A 19,900-nucleotide genomic window follows, 5' to 3' on the forward strand; every position below is an offset into this window, starting at 1 on the left:
AAATATTTTAAAGAAAATGTTCAATTGAATATTCTCATATATATAAAACAAATCTGCATGAATAATATCATATCGCAGTTATTCTGGCACGTCTTGTATGTTTCATAACTCAATCTTGAATTTGCAAGAGGGCCAAAGGATTTATATTTTGATTTAAAGATTTCATTTCAAACAAAATAATCTGCGTCAGACAACGTATGATCGTTTGATATCAGGTCATAACACAAAGATGAAGCGAAGTTAAATTGTCGATACTCCCCCAGGGTCGCCTTCGCAAATTAGTTGCGGGGTCTCTGGTTCAAATGTTCAAATCAAATATATATATATATATAATTATATATATATATATATATATATATATATATATATATATATATATATATATATATATATATATATATTTGTAATGCTCTTGCCACTGAGTGGCGAACGAAAATTGGAATTATTTAACCAGAAGGCATGCAGGTGTTCACATTTTAATTCAGTGGATGTTTTTTATATCATATGGCATTATAGACACTGTTTCCCGCCTGTTTTGCTGGTGTCTTCTTGGCAAAATAGATAATCACTTTCATCTCTTTGAAATACCCGCGAGAGCGTAATTCATCATTTACACATTTGTCATTCCCGATAACATAATATTGTTTTTAAAAAACAGTGTGTGTTTTATAATAAAGTTATAAACGCCTGACTCGGGGGAGTTAGAAATTTCTGTACTCATGTATCAAATATCGCCTTCGTCGCCATCACGCATCATCTGTTTCATCTCTTAATCCTAACAATATACTACTTTTTTTCGGAGGATAATTTATGTGACATAAACGCTCAGTTTACCCATGCAATAATACTACAATAAGAACATTCAGTCCCGACGAAAATGCTTACAGCGTCGTCAGAATGAGTGTGTAGACAGAAAGCCAAGAATCATGTTATAGAGCCATCATGTTATAGAGCCATAATATTTTCACTATAAATAATAACTATTTCTGTAAAAAACGATGCACAATAATTTCTCAATTCCCGCTAAATCGAACTACCGAAGATTTTGAAAAAAGTGCTTGCATGCAGTTAATAATAACGATGATTAAACGGTTTGCCGTATCTGGCAAAAATACGATATGTGGCTCAAGAGTGAATGGCTTTCATTGCTTCGGGAACAGGTATAGGTCATTATCAGTGCTTAAGCGCTGAATAATAGTTTCTATCGTGGATAAACTATTTGTGGCGTTAACAAAGAATATTCATGTTTGCGAGTGCAGGTGGCAGACAATCAATTTCCTCTTGTATTTGCACAATGTCCTATTACTTGTTCGCAGTTTCGAATCTTCGTTCTACAAATATTGCGGCGTTTTTTGAACACAACCGCAAATATCATTAACTCTCAGGATTGAAGTGTGTGATTCCAGCAATCATTAGCGGGTGTGCCGCGAAAACAAAGCAATTTCCGGTTCAAATTGTCCGTATTGTACCGACGTTAAAAATGATGTACTCAGCGAAGTACCGTAGAGGCGTAGACATAGAACATGTTGCATAAAGCTCAACCATGAATTTAAGGTCACCTAAAAAGTTAACAGTGGCACATTTCTAGTCACAAACAAACGCAGTTAGAATTTGTAAATGTTTCTTTCATCCTTGACTTGTTAGAATAATCGATATACGTATACGCTTTGAGTGGTTTCTCCGCTTTATGAATAATAAGACTCCAACGCTTTGCACGTGTACGTCAACTTTCTCAAAGAAGCAGCGATTTTCTTTCGTTCTTTTATAATAACCAATCCTCGCGGTAAAACAAAAAGTTCACGAACTTTGTTAATAATCCTACTTTTTTAAGCGGCTTAATTAGAGCACGTCAGAGCGGCTATTTAGGAGAAAACACTGTTTTGAACTCACGAGGCCGTCGGAAATGGAAAGTTGTTGTTGTAGGAGTATATATAGTTTTCATTTTATCAGTATTGAAGCAAATATAAGCTTTGTGCTGTATTCGCAAATTCTGTCGATCATGTTTGGGATGTTTCTTATAATATGTAAGCCAATTGAAGCGATTTTAGCGTTGCATGAAAATATACATAGTGAACCGTGCAAACTTAGTTGGCTGTCCATTGCTGTCACATGTTGCCAGGCAACAGCGACAGTGCACTGAGTTTTTGATATGAAACACGAATTAGACCGAAACAAATGGATTTGAAATAGGATATGAAATGGGTAAAATACTATTGTCTATATAGACTGCATGCACCTTTAATTATGACTCGAATTTAATCAACTTGTTTCGGTTCTGATCAAGGCAGGAATGTGACGGACTTTATACACCTGGCAGACCATAAACTTACATAATTATGCTGAGAAGGAAAAGGTCTTGTTTCATTTTTTTGCCTTTCATATCTTCATAGCTTCATATCGTGTGAGAAGAGTGCATGCAATTCTCATGATAGAAACGTAAACAGTCCTAAAATCGAGTGGTAAATTTTGTTGCGCAACATGGCCATGTAAGCTAGGAGTATGCAATACAAATGCTTGAAAAAACTTCGGAGCTCACAATCACAGAGTGCATGGATCTCTAATTTGCGCGTCCTGTTTGAGTTTAATCGATGTTACGCCAATCGGGCAACAGCTAGACGAATTTTCAGTGACGTTTCCGAAAATAACTTGGATCGATGACTCCATGAATGCGCTGATACAGGCGCGTTGATGTATTATTAACTTTATAGGTCATGCTTCCTGCATGGGTAGATTAATAAGTTCAAAATTACGGCTGAACGCAAGAGTAGACATATCTTCAAGATTCTCGAAAGAAATATATATATTACACCCGCATGCATGTATATCAGTTGCAATATATAGAAACGGAACACGACGTTTATATAAATCTAAATAACAAAAGAGAAAATTCTATATGCTGTATATGCAACCTTTCTTTGAATGAATTTGTCCATTTGTAAACAATTTCTGCTCAAACAATGCTGAACGTCTCCAAAACAATGGCGAGTTTTAATCCCCCCATTCTAATGAGATCTAGTTTATACGCATGTACGGGGGACGACTGCATACGGCGTTTTCATTTCAATTTGTGATGAGGAAAAGTATAATTCGCGTTTGTGGTTGGCCGTTTCTTCGAGAGGCAATATACAGCTAAGCTGCCAATATTTAAATTAATCATGAAATCTTGTATGCAGTGAAGAAGCGGACCGCAGGTGTGCAAGAATAAAATCTCACAACGCGATTTGATAGATGCGAATGTATTGAATATATACGCCGAAGGACCGTAATATAAACGGCCGTATACCGTTTGCCTTTATCGCGTTCCGTTGGTATAGGAAAGGTCATCGAGCATTTAAAAAAAGTTCGGCATGCGACTCCGGAAGTGAGTTGTGATCCACACGGAACTCATTTGGCCTGTACCCCATTCGAATTTGCACATATTAAATGGTTAATATAGTTTAATTTGATGGTAGCAGAATGCTATGACGGGCTACTGATGTGATATATTTTGTGTGACATACAATAACGCACGTCCAGTGGCACAGGTAACAATGACAGACGTGCTGTCGAAGATTTCAATCTATTCCACGACATCGTAAACGACATGGTAAGCAAATCATCGTATCATAACAACGTCTGTTGTCGTAAAGTTTACGGCTTATCAAGCGTGATTGTCAATGTCTATAACAACTATATTTTACCCATTTTAGCTCGCTTTTATACACAAAATCCTATACGATTTGGTCGTAGAGACATTTGGCGTGCAGAAATGGAACGAAATAAGGTAAAGAAGGGACAGGAATGCTCCTATCATCACACAAACACTGTATATATACATCGTGCATTGCTTCAGAATTGAAATTACTCAGTGTTGTAATTAGACAAGTTTGTGTATTCAAATCTTTTGGCCGAGTTTGTTCTTCATATAATGATGTCCGTTTGGATCTTTCGCCACAGGGACGAAGCGGGTCTCTCAGAGAACGATACAGAAGAGTTCTGCGACTCGGACAACCACGGAAAGGTCTACGAAGATGAAATGATTTGGAGAATTGTGAAGATCGCATCGCGAGTATTAGGTATGATAAATTGATAGCGGCAGACGACGGCTGTTTACATATGCTTTTAGTCGCCCGTTTGCTTGTTGCCTCGAGAACTATGGATATAAATTAATTAACAACGCAACATTCGCGACATACTCCGCACTCACATGTAGCTAAGGCTTCGCTATATATGATAAATCGTAACTTTCTTACAAAGACGAACATGCCGCTTAACTCACATATATACATCAAAAGGTGTGAAATAAAGCCTTTAGTCGCTATTGTGTCGAAAGGGGAATATGCTACACTGCAACATGTATAAACATATACATGCAACAACTTGCTCAAATAGGCCAATCATGTCTGCATGCGGGATACGGCATACTGCATGTGGATTTAACTACCGTACGATGTACACATGTTATCTTCAAAACGCCGGCATATATTTAATAATCGTCATGCATATACCGTATAGACTTCCAGTTTTAAAACGTAGATCTAGCTTCGTACACAAATTGCAAACTCGAGCCGCTAGCGGGACAAATGGTATTCGTGTCTTTTAGCATGTATCTTCGGGGGCACGATAGTCATTTTGCAAAGGCATCTTCTAACGATTTCCTGTGTAAACACCGTGAAGCAGCCAGCATGTTTTGAGCGGTGTTTTGACATGGGGCGAAAAGTGGTTTTCCAATTAAAACAGGCAATTAACAAGCGAGCGAGGAATCTTGGAGGGCACACAGTATGCGGTCATTACTCATTACCATTGAATCTGGGTTTTTAATTCAGGCTTTGCTTTATGAGATTGGTTTTCACGGCCCTTCGTTAATGAACATCGCATTCACAAAAACACCACGAAGACGGCGCTTATCGTCTTTTTCCACCGACATTTGCTTTCTCATTTCTCATTCTCTATCAGTGCAATTGACGCAATTATCAGTATAGGAAATTTGTGTATGTAACCTCGAATCTACATTGCAAGCTTTATAATTGCTGTAAAATTAGTTTTCGGTGCTAACTATAGGACGGTAAACTTGCATTTAAAACAGAGAATTTATTGCCCTTCATGGCAAATGTGTTTTATATACAGTCTCATTAAGGAACACTTAGTGCTTAATATATGACGACCGTTTGAGAAATTTGCATTGACTGTCATACATCTCAAATGTGCCGGGTCAAATTATTGCAGGCCGAAACTTTATATATATTAAGTAAAAATTACACAGAACAATTCTAGTCTAGTCTCCAATACATAGCTATATGCACTGTGAAATTGATTCTCCAGACTTAATCTATGCAGAGGAACAGGGTTTCAAGCCGTAAGGAATTTTGTAGATCACAAGAAAAAGTCTTTATACTTAATTGTCATGTATATAGCTATATCCACGCTTTTTATCATTTTTAAATTACAACTTTTTGCAAGACGACATCGAAGATGCATATTGCAAACAAAAATAAAAAAAATGCTTGGCGTTCACAATTTCAATTAAACTGAGTATCATTATCACTATTGGAAATTTTAACTGACAACTAGGCAACTGATATAGGCCACATTAAGCCCAAATTCACCTCATTTAGCGTATATGTATGTACATATTGAGTTCTCAACGCCGTATACTTAATCTTTTCATATAGACAGTAATAGTCTAAGTGTCTAACGTACACAAGAAAATAACAATTGTTATACTTTATTTCACGAATATTTCACGCATGGTAATCCTATCATAATTATGTTTTGGCTGCTTGGGACTTTGCATCACACCATCGGCTACACCTGCATCAGTACTTCTACGCCCTTGTTCTATTTTTGTTACCGACAACTTTCAATGAATTAAAAATACATTATACAGATAGCGGTATTTCATCGTACACATTATATATCGAAGCTACGGATCAACTTGATCCACTGTGTATGTCCATGACTACACCAAACATGGGGCAATTGTTTACCCTATAGTTTACGGATATATGCAATATTCTACCGCGTATAAACGCGTGTACAATTTCTTGCATCCACGGATGAGTTTATTTGACATGCAATACACATGTATACTTGTCATCACCTGTAACACCTTATTCGAATAACGAGTATTCGAATAATTACGACATGAAACCACTATTTAGAAACAGTACAAACAGCCACCGTCATATATAAAGTCACTCAACTGGCGTTTTTCATTGGCATGGGGTAAATTTATATAGCCTTGGCATACACATTTTTAAATTAAATATAATCTAAAAAATCCAAAGATGCACCCAACTTCATTTTACAGATTCCCACAAAGATAATATTGCACTGATAAGGCCACAGGAGTATACCGATAAAAATAATCATTATAAACTGCAGTTAAAAGTTTTATCAAACAGACCCCCCTTAGAAAGAATATAAAGAATAAACAAGAAGAAATTTTGGGCAATATATACGTTAATAGAAATCTTAATTAAAGAATACTTCTAACATAAATACTCTTTATTGTGTAGTAAGTATAGTTGTGCATCACCCTTTCAATTTTTTGATGTTGTGATTTCTCACCAAAAAGTTCACATGTCACATGCGGACAAAACGTGACTGTGTGATATCTCTCAGTGGATGCATGAAAATTATTTCTTGATATATTAGTATACAACTGCAATTTGAACTGTCTTTTATATCCTAAAATACTGCTTGCACCATAAGCACCAAGTACCATGCAAGTATATCTAGCTATATATGCACTTTCCATATTGCATTTTCTAAAACGCAACGTGGTCGTTCATCTCGGCAGTCTAACTCGCGCTGAAATTAATATATTTTGTATAATGTACCCATGAAACTGGTACATATACTGGTTCGGTATGAAACGTTGTTGATTACTTCAATTGACGAGGGCGAGGCAGAACAAACATGTATGTTTTGCTTCGAAGAAGGACGCGTCGGTAATTGCAGTGTGATTACTTTACTTGTATGTCAACTACAAAAGATGCGTAAAAAGTTTTAAGACACATTTCTAAGGTTGGAGAGAAATGAAGCTGGCCTAATTTGAATGGGAAACTGTGTACATTGGCTGGAACGCCTCCAGGAGTTGCCATAACTTCAAACAGTATCTCATTCAATATTTTGATGGCGACGACCTTTGTGGGCGAGTAACCTTAAGAAATTAATTTCGAACTTCAAACAAGGCCGATAATTACCGTAGCTATAAGGATTTATGTCAATAATAGGCTGAAAACGGTGTCACTGTATATAGATATTAGGTGGCAGAGATAGACAAGGGATATCACACTTTTTAATTAATTACATCATTATCGTCAAGTTGTCATGGCAACGAAATGAAGCCACAATATTAAAATGACGCGATTTAAAATCGCACAATTATGGAAGTGTCAAGTTTGATAATATTCGCTTCATATAGCTCGGTTTGTCGTCGGTGATTTAGAGATTCGTTTGTTGCAAGCAAAGTGTAATTTTCCAGTTAATTAAAATACTATAATGAACATACTTCGTGGCAAAGCCTTAGACACGTTTAGCAACATTCGCTTATTTTGTTTTCCAACAAGATAGTGCAATGCGATACGACGATGTCTTGCATATGCCATACGACGATGTCTTGCATAAAAAAAAACACAGCTTTATCGTGCTTTCTCGTGCGTTACCCTCACAACATAAGTCAATAAGACGCATTGACAATCGCTAAGCCTTTGTAAACACACATGAAAATTCCCATTGCTATAGTGCGCTGTCTTGGAAACGAGATTTTTGCCCTTAAAAAAGGCCAACTGTTCGTCACTACAACAATATTCAGTATCATGTTCGGGTAAATGCGCAGCTGTTATATTTGTATCTGGAATGAATAGGAATTTTGAAGTTGCGTTACCCCAAGGCCAGATTGTGTTGTGAATGACTTGAAACTCCGAAAATCTGTAGACCACTCAAGTGAGGCCGTGCCATGGAGGGCAGCAGAGATTTGCCCCCAGAACCTGGTGTCCCCGGAGGCAACCGAAGGCAGCGCTGTCCCTTTTATATCATTTAGCAACATCGTACATTCACCCGCCATTATTTCCAATTTCTTTACCTCGTTTATAATTACGATGCGCGTTAGAACTGTACATTAGAATTTCCTGGTGATATCATTAAAAATGCATTCTTCCACGGACCTGCAAGCATTCCTTATCTGCAAATTAAACTGACGAGCGTTGTGAATATGTTAGGCTGACGAGCGTTATGAATGTAGCTATTGCATATCTATTATTGATTCATATATCATTCAGCTAGTTAGCGCCGTAGATACCACTTTACTATTCAAGGCAATTTCCCGATAAAATAAAGTAGGCGTGTTCGTCCGAGAGGTGCTTTCTAGCAGAATGATAAAAATATTATCTTCAAATTTCAAATTGCTGTTAATTAATGCAATATTCCTACAATACACGCACCAATCGAGGCCAAAAGGGTTAAATAGTGAATGGATTCAATTGTTAACATTCAGACGCATACGGTGGCATACTTTTATCAAGATCATTGTGTAACCGTATAGGTGTTCTATTGTATATTAATAATCATTTCAATGCTATATTTTGAATTCAAATAGCTTCCCAGTATAACACTATAAACAAAGTGCAATTCTTAAAGCATTGCACGGCAAAAGCTCCCCAATTGCTGATAATTCCAGTTTCGTAGCTACTTATGTTGGTTTTTTCTATAGCATAATTATTTACATTAGAAATGAACGTAGCTACGTATATTTACTAGTATATAGCAGTTTTTGTTTTTGGATTATTAATAGATTACAAAAATCTACTTTCGCACAAAACTTAAATAGACATTATATCACTCAGGATACGGAGGAGTCGCGGTGGTAACCAATAATTAGCCGATAGAATCAGATTGCGACCACGACTGCGATATCGGCCTGTACAAATCTATACCACTTCATTCGCTGATTCTTTTGAAAACGTAGCGTGGTATAATTTACAGTTATTACAGAAAAGCCATGATTTACAGTTACTATAGAGAGGCCAACAGCTCCTATCTACGATTTCTAAGCTATGTATAATCATGCAGGCATGCAGTTATGACGTTCATCATGATCAAATTAATCGAGCTAGGAATCATTAGCAGTTAACTTAAAACTTATTCCTCATGCTCAGACAATATTACCTGAAATGTTTCAACTCGATCAAACATTCATTTAACCACAAAATACTGCTTCGGATCTGCGTGTTAAAACAATACGTCTATTCTAAAATCTCGGTTAATTTGAGTTCTGAAATGCAAATTCTTTTTTCAGACACGCCAGAAGACGACTTGTTGGATGCGTTCGGAGTAAAATTTGTAAACGTGAGCTTCAATGATCATCAGAAAATGTTAACATCACTCGGATGTTCATTACACACTATGCTGAACAACCTGGATCACATGCACCAAGTTTTCAAAGAGGCGAAGAGGTATGACGGCATGAGAGCGCCATCGTTTACCTGCGAACCAGCTGATAAAAAGGGACATGTCCTCACAGTACATTATTTTTCCGGGCGAAGGGGTTTGGAGAAGTTTGTTTGCGGAGCATTAAGACAATGTGCCAAAGTGTTATGCGATGTAACTGTAGTTGTAGACGTTTTCAAGAAATTCGATCCGGAAACTGGGTGCGTGACATTCAAGATTGAAAGTTCAGATGTGCCGCTGACTGACCAAGTCAATGATGAAGTTCATGGAATAAAACGCAAGAAGTCCTCAAACGTCAAGGATCTCCCGATTAACATGGAGACATTTTGTAAAGCCTTTCCGTTCCATATTATCTTCAACCGAAATTTTGAAATTGTGCAAATGGGAAGCGCACTCGTGCGAATACTCGGTGGAAGCCTTTTGAATCAAAACAATCGATTAAGTGACTACTTTCAACTGGTTAGGCCGGATATTGAGTGGAGCTTTCGTTCAATTCAAGCACAATGCAATTCATCATTTCTGCTCCATCTTAACAGTGCAGTTTCCGAGAAAACACAACGAGTTATGAATCTCACAGGACAAATGATCCACATGCCCGAATCGGAGTGCATACTTTACGTTGGTTCCCCAGTTGTGGAAAACCTGGATCACTTGCGCAAGCAAGGATTATACATCAGTGATATTCCAATCCACGATGCGACTAGGGATTTGATTTTAGTAAGCGAACAGTCAAAGGCGCAAGGCGGTCTAAAGAAACGACTGCAATCACTGAAGGCGAAAGTACAAGAGACGTCCGCGGAACTTGAACATGAGAAAAAGAAAACTGAGGATTTATTAGAAGCAATTTTCCCCAAAGAGGTTGCACAGCAACTTATTCATAAGAAACCCGTAGATGCGCAGACAATCGAGAGCGTTACGATGTTGTTCAGTGATCTTGTGGGCTTCACGGCAATATGTGGAAAGTGCGTCCCCATGGATGTCGTGAATATGTTAAGTGCTCTGTACACGAAGTTTGACACGAGATGTACAGAATTAGAGTTGTATAAGGTACGTTCTGATTATATCCTCAATTTTTGAGTTCTTTTTCGCACAGTATCTTTCCTTTTATATTGAAGGAGCGGGGTTTAATGACTTTTTTTTTCAATTGACACTATGACAGTTTACGATGACCATGCAGGATGGGGTAGGGGGATGATTGCACATTGTATGAATTAAATTTTCAACAAGTTCAATTCTCTATCAAATGTCTGATAACCACTATGATGGCACGTTACACATTAAGGACGAATACTGCATTCACACTTTCAATCGTTTTGAACAGGTTGAGACAATTGGTGACGCATATGTCGTAGCAGGTGGATTGGATGTTAAAATGACCGACCATGCTTATCGTATAGCGCTGATGGCGCTTTCTATGATGGAATCCGCGGCCCAGGTGGTCTCGCCAGAGAATAAGCCCCTGCGCATGCGCATTGGCATTCATACTGGATCCGTCGTGACTGGAGTTGTTGGAGTGAAAATGCCACGGTATTGTTTATTTGGGAATAACGTTACTCTTGCTAACAAGATGGAGTCGGGAAGTGAGGCTGGGAAAATTAACGTGAGTCCGGCAACATACAAGTAAGTGTATAAATCTTTTGATCAGAATATCTTATATTTTGGATTTAGATGAAAGGCTCTAGGTAATAAAAAAGAGAACCACATTTGTATGCACACTATAACATGGTGGAGAGACTATTCTTTATCCCCCCAACACAGTGTTGTTTAAGTTCATGCCTCACATTCGAGCACATGAGAACACACGAAGATAATTTAACTATAACTATATTAGCTAGTGTTTTCCATGTACCAAGTTCTAGGTCTAATAATAGTTATTTAGGTAAGATGATTGGTTATAGTTGTTATAGATTGGTTATAGACTTTAGCCTCTTGAGGCCAGCATGATTTGTATCACGAAACGTGCAAACAAGAAGAAATTCCATTGAGTAAAATATGGCTACCCGTACCCGTATACCAAACCGGGGTGTCTTTAGCTCTCTAGTTCTAGAGGAAGCTGTACGTGTACGGATAGATCCTACTATCTACAGAAACCAACGCTGGTTTATTGCATGCATCATATGCAACTCAAACCTCTGCTTCTTCCAGGTATTTGAAGTCGTTCAACGCGTTTTCCTTCGAAATGCGCGACCAAAGTGTCTTGCCAGATGCATACCCAAGGTGTGGTAACGAGACGTGCTACTTTCTCACCAGAAAAGCAAGCAGTGCCGGCAAAAGTAAAATGGTGGTCAAGGTAACGGTCACAGAAGAGAATGCTCCACCAAATCATACTTTGGAAAAGATAGAAGAGAGTAAGAAAAACAATCCATATAATGAAGTTAAATTAACACCGGCGGAATCAAACAACAAAGGTAACTCACATTGGCGTCCAAGACAAGCCACGGTGAAAAATTCTTAAGCTTATTGACGGTATATTTATAATATGATATTTATGTTATATTTATGACAGTGATCAGGTGGGACCTTACTGTATTTATTGAGAAAGTTAATTGTTTTCAGTTCGCTCACTTTATCACTACTGAGTAAAAAAAATTCGCTTATCAGTAAAAGTACGGCTTTTCAGGGGGGGATGCCATTTCTAGAAGACTCGTTAGGTAGTTGCTATTATAATTCCCTTAATCGTCTGTGGGAGGTACTCTGGCAAAAATGGCCAAATCCTTCTGGCGTCGCATTTGCTCTGGAACGATTCTCTGTTATCGTTCAACTTGGTGATGTTTTCTCTAAAATATGCTTAAAAATCATCAAATTTATTATCAGAACATAGAAGCAATGAATATCGATAATAGTGGTTTAAATGTTGACCAGTATAACTTTAGAATTTCGAAGGAACATGAGAAAGTGTGAATATTTTCGATAAAAGTGTTTCAATATAAAGTGTAAACTGTCAACAGTAAGTGGAGAAGAAATAAAACAGCCTTGATTTACTCCGCATGTTATTTAGTATTTTCTCAATGCTAGTACAACACGCTGTCGCAGACCATGGTTGCCATGCATATTGTACGTCTACTGTTTCCAACAGTTGCCATGGCAGGACCAAACAATTATAAACTAAAGCGTTGCATGAACTATTTGTACAACTTTGATATAATATTTGCTTAAGTTATTGGAGCAGTTGGATGTCAAAATTAATCTATCTTTCAATTACCATCGCTAGATACATAATGAATAATTCAATTGTTCACTGCGAAAATTTTATTTCGATATATAGTACTTCTCGAATAAGTTGTCCAGGCCAATTTAATTTGCTTGAATGTCCTCAGACTTTACGACGAAAATATATTTCGTTGACGCTTTCTAATTCACAAAAATTAGAGAAATTTAACGAGGATTTTGTGTGAACGTACCTTATTTCGTTGGTTTATTGCTGCACTGAGACTCGACGAATGTGCATGCGTTTACAAAAAATATACTATTCGCCATTTCAGGATATTTTTATGTTACTCAGACCCCCTAACGAAGCAGTATGTTGTATTTTTTTCAGGGAAAGTTAAGGAGCGTTCACCACGTCGTTGGGAAACACGGTTTTGTTCACTCACGTGACCTGACTTAAGCCCGAAATGGAAATGAATAAAGTGACTCCGCAACCTAACTGCGTCATGAACGCATTTCCTCTGTGAAATCAAATTTACGGGTACCAATAGTTCCAACCGTTCATTTCTGAAGTAACAAACATATTCAGCGCGTTGCAATAACTGAACTTCACCCTGAGTGAAAAGTATCAGCAGCGAGCAAGTAGTAGGCTTAGGGCAACTCGTCGACTTGAGAATGGTATTGTAATAATATAAACTCCAAATTTAATAATATATATAATTACGTTTTGTATATATTGCTTGTGACAGGAGGCAAAAATTGACTAACTAAAATTATGCTTAAACACACGAATATAGGTTCATGCCATACAAATTTTCTTACATAATGCATTAGTTGGCAGGTTATAATCATCTTTGTAGACCTACGTTTTCACTGTATAGTTTAATACATCGGCTAACTGAATGTCTCATTTTGAGCTCGCCATATCTCATATATCGTGTACTTATACTTGTATGTAGATATTAATTAATGCAAATGTTAAACAGCGGAACGCAATTATATGTACAACTCTGCAGGGGAGGAGTTTTGAGGTTATTTGCACACGTTATAACTCTCACGCTGACACGATCTTGAGCTCGCATTTTTGAAGATATTAGCATTATGAAAAAAAAAACATTGGTTTTGTTATATATGCATGTTGATAGTTCTGATAATGTCCATAGGCGTGAAACACAAAGGGTTTTCAGGGATTTCGGTGTTTCACAAACTGTATGGTAGTTTTGTATACAATAATAAGCAACTTCTCAATAATATTTCCTCTATTCATGAGCTATATATGGAGTGCAGCGCTAATCCTATATCGGCAATTATTCCGTTGTATTCTTATCAATTATTTAGAAAATATTGATGTAATTTATAACAACTTTTGGAAATTCTCTAGTAAAATTGCAATGTCGATGAAAATCAGCTTGAAATGATAATGAGATTTGTAACTGCTATCGTACAATTTGGATTATAGTTAAATATGATATAAACAATGGCTGTTTAATATCATTGACGAACATCAACATCATCGCGAAGGCAGCAGACCTTCTCAGCTTGTATATAAAATATTAACCATTTTAACGCACGTGATCTTCAATGACGAATGAAAATTGGCAATTCCGAAGCATGCATTTTAAGTCATTAAATGGTTTAATTATTCTTGCAACCAAACATCTATATTAAGCGGTTGACGCATATTTGGGTCATTATTTATTTATTCATAAGAGTGATGTGACACCAGTTGGGAATATGCTATTTCTCCCATGTAGAACGGCAAACGTGTTAAAGCAATACTTAGTGCAAACTCTGTGGAACTTAAGTCTTATAAGTGAGGAAACAAGATACATGCAAATAACCGCATCTTTTAAACGCTGGGCTTTAACAGTATTTTGGAGTTGCTGTCATAACGTTGCTCTAAATATAGGAAAACTTGAAATCGAGATTGTCAATCACACTGCTGTGCCAATTGTAGACGAGTCATATTTCGGTATTTTAATTGCCTTCTTGAATGCTGAAGTAAATGCTGTTCAAACAAACATTCAAAACTCGCTTTCGTTTGATGTCTAGAAGTTATGGCAATAACGCAACGCTTAAACAGGAAGGTTCTTAAAACCAAATACTTTTTATATTCATCAATATGAAAGAAAACGAAAAAAATATAATTTTGAACAGCAATTAATTTAAAAAATTTCATTTTACCACAACTAAATTAAACCACAGATTAATTACGTTATTGCATTTTATGAAATTATGCTAAGTTATTTTAACACCATAATTGGTAATTTGTAGAATATGAAATTGCTGTTGCTCTGTTGTATAACATGAAGCTCTAAAAAATGTCCTGTACAAGTTGTTAGCAATGAACAACCAGGGAATTCTTTACCTGCGTAAAATATCAGCAGTTTTAAAAAGTTGACAGTCGAAATACTTTGTTTGTCTCGTTGACCTGTAATGACCTGCTGTCATATCAATAACGCCACGCTGCATGAAACTTGATAAAATATGTTGCTAAGAAACATGGTCATAAGTTTGTACTTTCTCGTAAAATTAGGCCTGTGATGTAATTACATATGCAGATGATAATACGTCGAATTGCGACAACTCCTTCATTCTGTCGATTGGAAGTGGAAGCTTGCAAACCATACACTTACACCATAATCGTATAGCTAGGCAAATTATGCATATTCTTTTTTTTGACATTTTACGCATCCGAATAAACATGCATGATTTATACCGCTGTTCAAACGCATCAATCGTCAATGCTAATTATATATCGCTGGCTTCAATTACCTACCATTCTCAAGTTTAAATATAGCCCTGAATTTTTTACGTGTCGAAAAGAATAAGGAGTCACTTTGATCATTCATTTCCATGTGCTGTGAACAAGATTGTGTTTCGTTCCCTTTTTGGCACGTAGGTCGCCATGAAATTAACAAATTGGCAAAGGCAGAATGATTTCGAAGAATCTGATCTATATAGAAATAGGTGAAATGTAATGCTAAAAAATCAGCACTTTGAAAAATTCTCAAATGTTCCCAACAACAAAATGGGTTTGTTTTTTTAAAAGCAAAGAGGTTAATCTTCAAAAATACCACTAGAGACACATATACATATAGTTGTGGCAGCGTTGTGCGTCAGTTTTGAAGTAATGCCTAGCCATCATAACGCATCATTCTTACATTGATTGTTTTGGAATGGTGGTAATAAGTTAGGTTTGAAATGAAATAATTCGTTGCCTTATATCCTTGCCGAATATGTAGAGATTCCATCCAAAAAAAGGAGTAAAAATAGGAGTTGTATATGATGTATTTATGGAACTCAATTTTCATCCAAAAATATTCCAACTAATTATCGAACTAATCATAGTAGCACGTATTTCAAGTTATATACGATTTAAAAGGCTACTTCAACTACATTATTTGGTTCATTCTCTGAATAATGCATTACTGGTTGGCTGGTGGGCTTGGAGGTGGACTCAGTTGAATGTATTCTGCGACGGCATCCAACAATAATTGCATCTGTTCTGGCATGTTGCAAATTGTAGGTGAGATGCGTATACCACTTGTACTGGCTACCGCGATTCTATAACTTTGGTACAAATAATTATAGAGGTCCGCGCCCCACTGAAAGGAAAAGTAAATATCAAATTAGAACTTTTCGAATTAGAACTAATGTAAAAAGTAAATTTCCCCCCAATGGGACAAAAAGTACAGTAAATATCAAGACATTTAAAAAGACTTCTACTAACGAGACAAGAATATTTTCCATTGCAATTGTTCATTGACTTTCTTTTAACATTAGTCAATTATAATTCGACCTAAAACAACATAAATATATGTTTAATATTTCAACTTACATCAGGGTCCACCCCTGCAATAATCACACCAATGCGTTGAGATAAATTTGCCGGTGTTGTCATGGGGAAATTTGGAAAATTTTTGAAACCATCGTATACCAATGTGCCCAGGTAGCGGACCCGCTCTTCAATTGCATGGAACCCAATTTCTCCCATAATCTCTGCAGTGTTCAGCATGCACATCACACTGGGGTCTGCACGCTGACCAAGGGTTTCGAATCTGCGGGCATCTTCGTAAAGCTCCTCGGGGGCGATAATCTTCATGTCGTAACCATAGGTGTTTGGGACAAAGTTTGGAATACGAGCCGACTTCATGTAAAGCATTCCAGTTTCTTTGGGACCCAAGAACCACTTGTGGCATGATGCTGAATAACTAAAAAACAACAGGTTGTTCAAAATTAATGCACTCTTCATAATCATAAAGTTGTACATAAACTACATATGACAAAAAGGACTGTGGGATTTAAATAATATTTGAATGAATAATATTTTAATTTAATAATATGAATTTTCAATTTTATGACTTGTGTTCACTAGTATTGACAGCACAAACAAGTGAAGCAACATTATATCGTGGGTGGTTGTAATGCTTTTTAATCAGTAATGCTTCGCAGGTTTTCAAAAAGTTCTGGTCATAATTATACCATAATCATAATTATACCTGTCACAATCCATCTGAACTAAATTCAAGTCCATGCAGCCCCATGTTTGCGCGCCATCGACATGCACATGACAGTCTGGGTATTGAGCATGGACAGCTTTGCAAATTGCTTCAGCCGGCAACAGACGGCCACCAACGTTGGAGAGATGGGAAAATGTGACAAACTTTGTGTTCTCGTTAACCAGCTTCATGAACTCAGCTAGGATTTCGGTGTCTGTTGACGCCCCATTTAAGTCGGATGGTATGTTGTGGATCACGAATGGTCGTTGAGCCTGACGGAAGAACCAGGCACGCCCATTTGAGGGATGATTTTGCTCCCAAAGGACAACCTATCAAAAGTACAATAATTATTATCAAAATATAAAAACAATGAAATATAAAGGTATTCAACGTGAAACTAGCCCTTTCTTTGACACATAGACATATAAGGCCCGTTTACACTACAGTCAATTTATCGGCACGGCACGGCTAAAATGGGTACCCGTGCCCAATTTTACTAGTGCTCAGGCTTCCAAAACAAAGGCCGGGCACGGATGAAATGGGCACGGGTACCCCTTTTAGCCGTGCCGTACCAAAAAATCGAGTGTAGTGTAAACGGGGCTATAGAGATATATAGAAACCGAAATTCAATGAATATGGCAAAGCAGGACTAAAGTCTAAAACAAGCAGCAAGAATTTCGTAAATGGTTTTCATCCACATATTCTAGGTATAATCTAATAGAAACACGGGAAATGTGGGTATGGGGGCCATGTTGATCTATATTGTCGGGGCATCGGTATGAAGGTGCACCATCGAAAATTAGATAGGGATTTTCATTTTTTATTCGTTAAGGCGGTTTCCAGTGTTTCGAGGGATTCTTTGCTTTTCCCACCTATTCAAACAGCGCAATGATACGACTGACACACCGTTTGGTCGTTCTTCAGTTTGACAAAGCGAATATATCATTCCCCTCTATAGTAAAAAGCAAAAATAACTGACAAACAAGCTCAGTGATAACCTCCAGCATGTATCATACCTCGTCAGTTGGTTTCAGTATTTGACCATTGTTGATATTGTTGTTAGCCTCGGTTCCGTTTCGCATGAGAGCTACTTCCTGCGAGGTAACTCCAAGTTGTGTTGCGATCAGATCACGCGCTGAATCAATTACCAAACTAAGAACTTCAACACGATTCTGGATGGAAATATCCTCGTTCAACTCAAGATTATACTGATTCATCAGCAGCTGCACGTCGTTAAAAGTTGGGGCGAAGTTGGCAGCGTTGATTGGAATGGCATCGTTCGCCTCCGTCTCATCGTAAGCGAACATGTTACGAATACCTGCATGAGAATGATAACAAAAATTGTTGGTGTTGGTGCTTCAAAAAGATCAAAATCTACACCCTGAGCACACTAAAGTTGGTTGGCTATTATTGTTTTTAGTATATTTATAAACCAAATCAGGCTTGCATGAATATCGCTGGATAAAAACCTCGACTTCGTCTCGATAGTCTATATCATCTCGCCATCGGCGAATAATTAAATGATACATCGAGTTGTTTAAAATTTAGTTTTGTAAGATCATGCGAAACCTGGTTTCCAGTCGTATAATTATTGTGAATATGTGAAGGTTTTTTGATGCATTAGGATTTTCTACGAGTGTTCAACAAAAATAACCAATTTCCCTGCGCAGATCTAGGATTTTTCATACCTTTATACGCATGACGTCATACATGCATGATGGTAATACTGTGGTGTTTATTCACAAAATTACACACCTAAATGACCTAATCACGGTGTCTTGTAGATATAAATTTACATATTTCTGCGCTGCCGGATCAAAGGGTTGCTATATATGAATAATTATATTATGAATAACTTAATAGGATATGAAAGACACAAACTTAATGTGTTCACTTTTAGTTACTTAGTTATTATTCCGTATCCAGGTACGCCGGAAAAGGGGGTGGCAGCAGGGGCAACTGCCCCCCTTGCCTTTTACCAGCAGGGGCAAGGGAGGCAAAAATGCCCTTTCATTTTAAAAACCGATTAATTACATGCATTCTATATCCGAAGTAGAAGTGCCAAAAACGAGCATCAAGAATAACACAATCGTCTAGACACACAAATTATCTTGGGAAGAGAAATCACGACGATACGAAGTCAACTAACGATGTTTTGCAAACATTCTTTATTAATGCGCCGCTACAGGAGTACACTTTCACCAAAATCTGCCTTCCTTGCCCTCGCATCGTTCCGGCGTCCCTGTCCGTATCCCTGATGTATATCACATGTACAAATACGTTCATAAGAAAATTATGAATGAATATACATCATGAAAAAACTTTAAATGGAAGAGCTAAATGTTTTCTGGAATACAAAACTTAAAACTTAAACGGGCCAGCTTAGTCTCGATATAAACGCCAAAAAATGAATCTAACTTACCGGGCTGGCCCGGTGAGCGGGTAACTAACAGCTGTAGCATGGAACACAAAGATCGAACGTCGCATAAATAATGCGAGTACTGCAGGTCATTTAGACACTCTAAATCGTTCGAATGACTCGTAAAAGCGCGCCGTAACCATTAGCATCACCTGGGCCACATATAACTATAGCTTATGGCGAGATATAATGCTCCTCCTTTGCTCTGTGATATTTTAGCGTCAGCAGAAATATTGATATTATAAGTTAAAGCTAAGATTCAATTTTTGTGCGTTTTAGACAAGAAATTTTATCATCATCAGCAAAGTAAACTAATATAATTTTATGTAAGATCCTTCGAAAAAAGGTTGGGTGAAATAAAATAGTGTAGTAATTCGCCTGAAGTTCTGCTGTTCTAGCG

At 37.2% G+C, this 19,900-nt stretch overlaps 1 protein-coding gene across 1 annotated transcript; it reads left to right on the plus strand.

Moving 5' to 3' along the window:
* Positions 1-3,029: 3,029 nt before the first annotated feature.
* LOC114523321 (guanylate cyclase soluble subunit alpha-2-like) lies at positions 3,030-15,711 on the plus strand. Its single transcript, XM_028544206.1, has 7 exons — positions 3,030-3,586; positions 3,690-3,763; positions 3,937-4,055; positions 9,281-10,479; positions 10,754-11,052; positions 11,578-11,840; positions 12,971-15,711. Exons 1-7 carry the CDS (start codon positions 3,584-3,586, stop codon positions 13,027-13,029), a joined length of 2,016 nt encoding a protein of 671 aa, XP_028400007.1. The 5' UTR covers positions 3,030-3,583; the 3' UTR covers positions 13,030-15,711.
* The last annotated feature ends 4,189 nt before the right edge of the window (positions 15,712-19,900 follow it).

The sequence above is a fragment of the Dendronephthya gigantea genome, unplaced genomic scaffold (genome assembly GCF_004324835.1).
Source record: "Dendronephthya gigantea isolate DGI-Jeju-01 unplaced genomic scaffold, DenGig_1.0 000027F, whole genome shotgun sequence".
Lineage (NCBI taxonomy): Eukaryota > Metazoa > Cnidaria > Anthozoa > Malacalcyonacea > Nephtheidae > Dendronephthya > Dendronephthya gigantea.

Bases quoted from the DNA above. Each gene is read 5' to 3' on its own strand.
- LOC114523321 (XM_028544206.1), top strand. The intron at 3,764-3,936 runs GTAAAGAAGGGA...CTTTCGCCACAG, and splicing joins CAGAAATGGAACGAAATAAG to GGACGAAGCGGGTCTCTCAG. The intron at 11,053-11,577 runs GTAAGTGTATAA...TGCTTCTTCCAG, and splicing joins GTGAGTCCGGCAACATACAA to GTATTTGAAGTCGTTCAACG.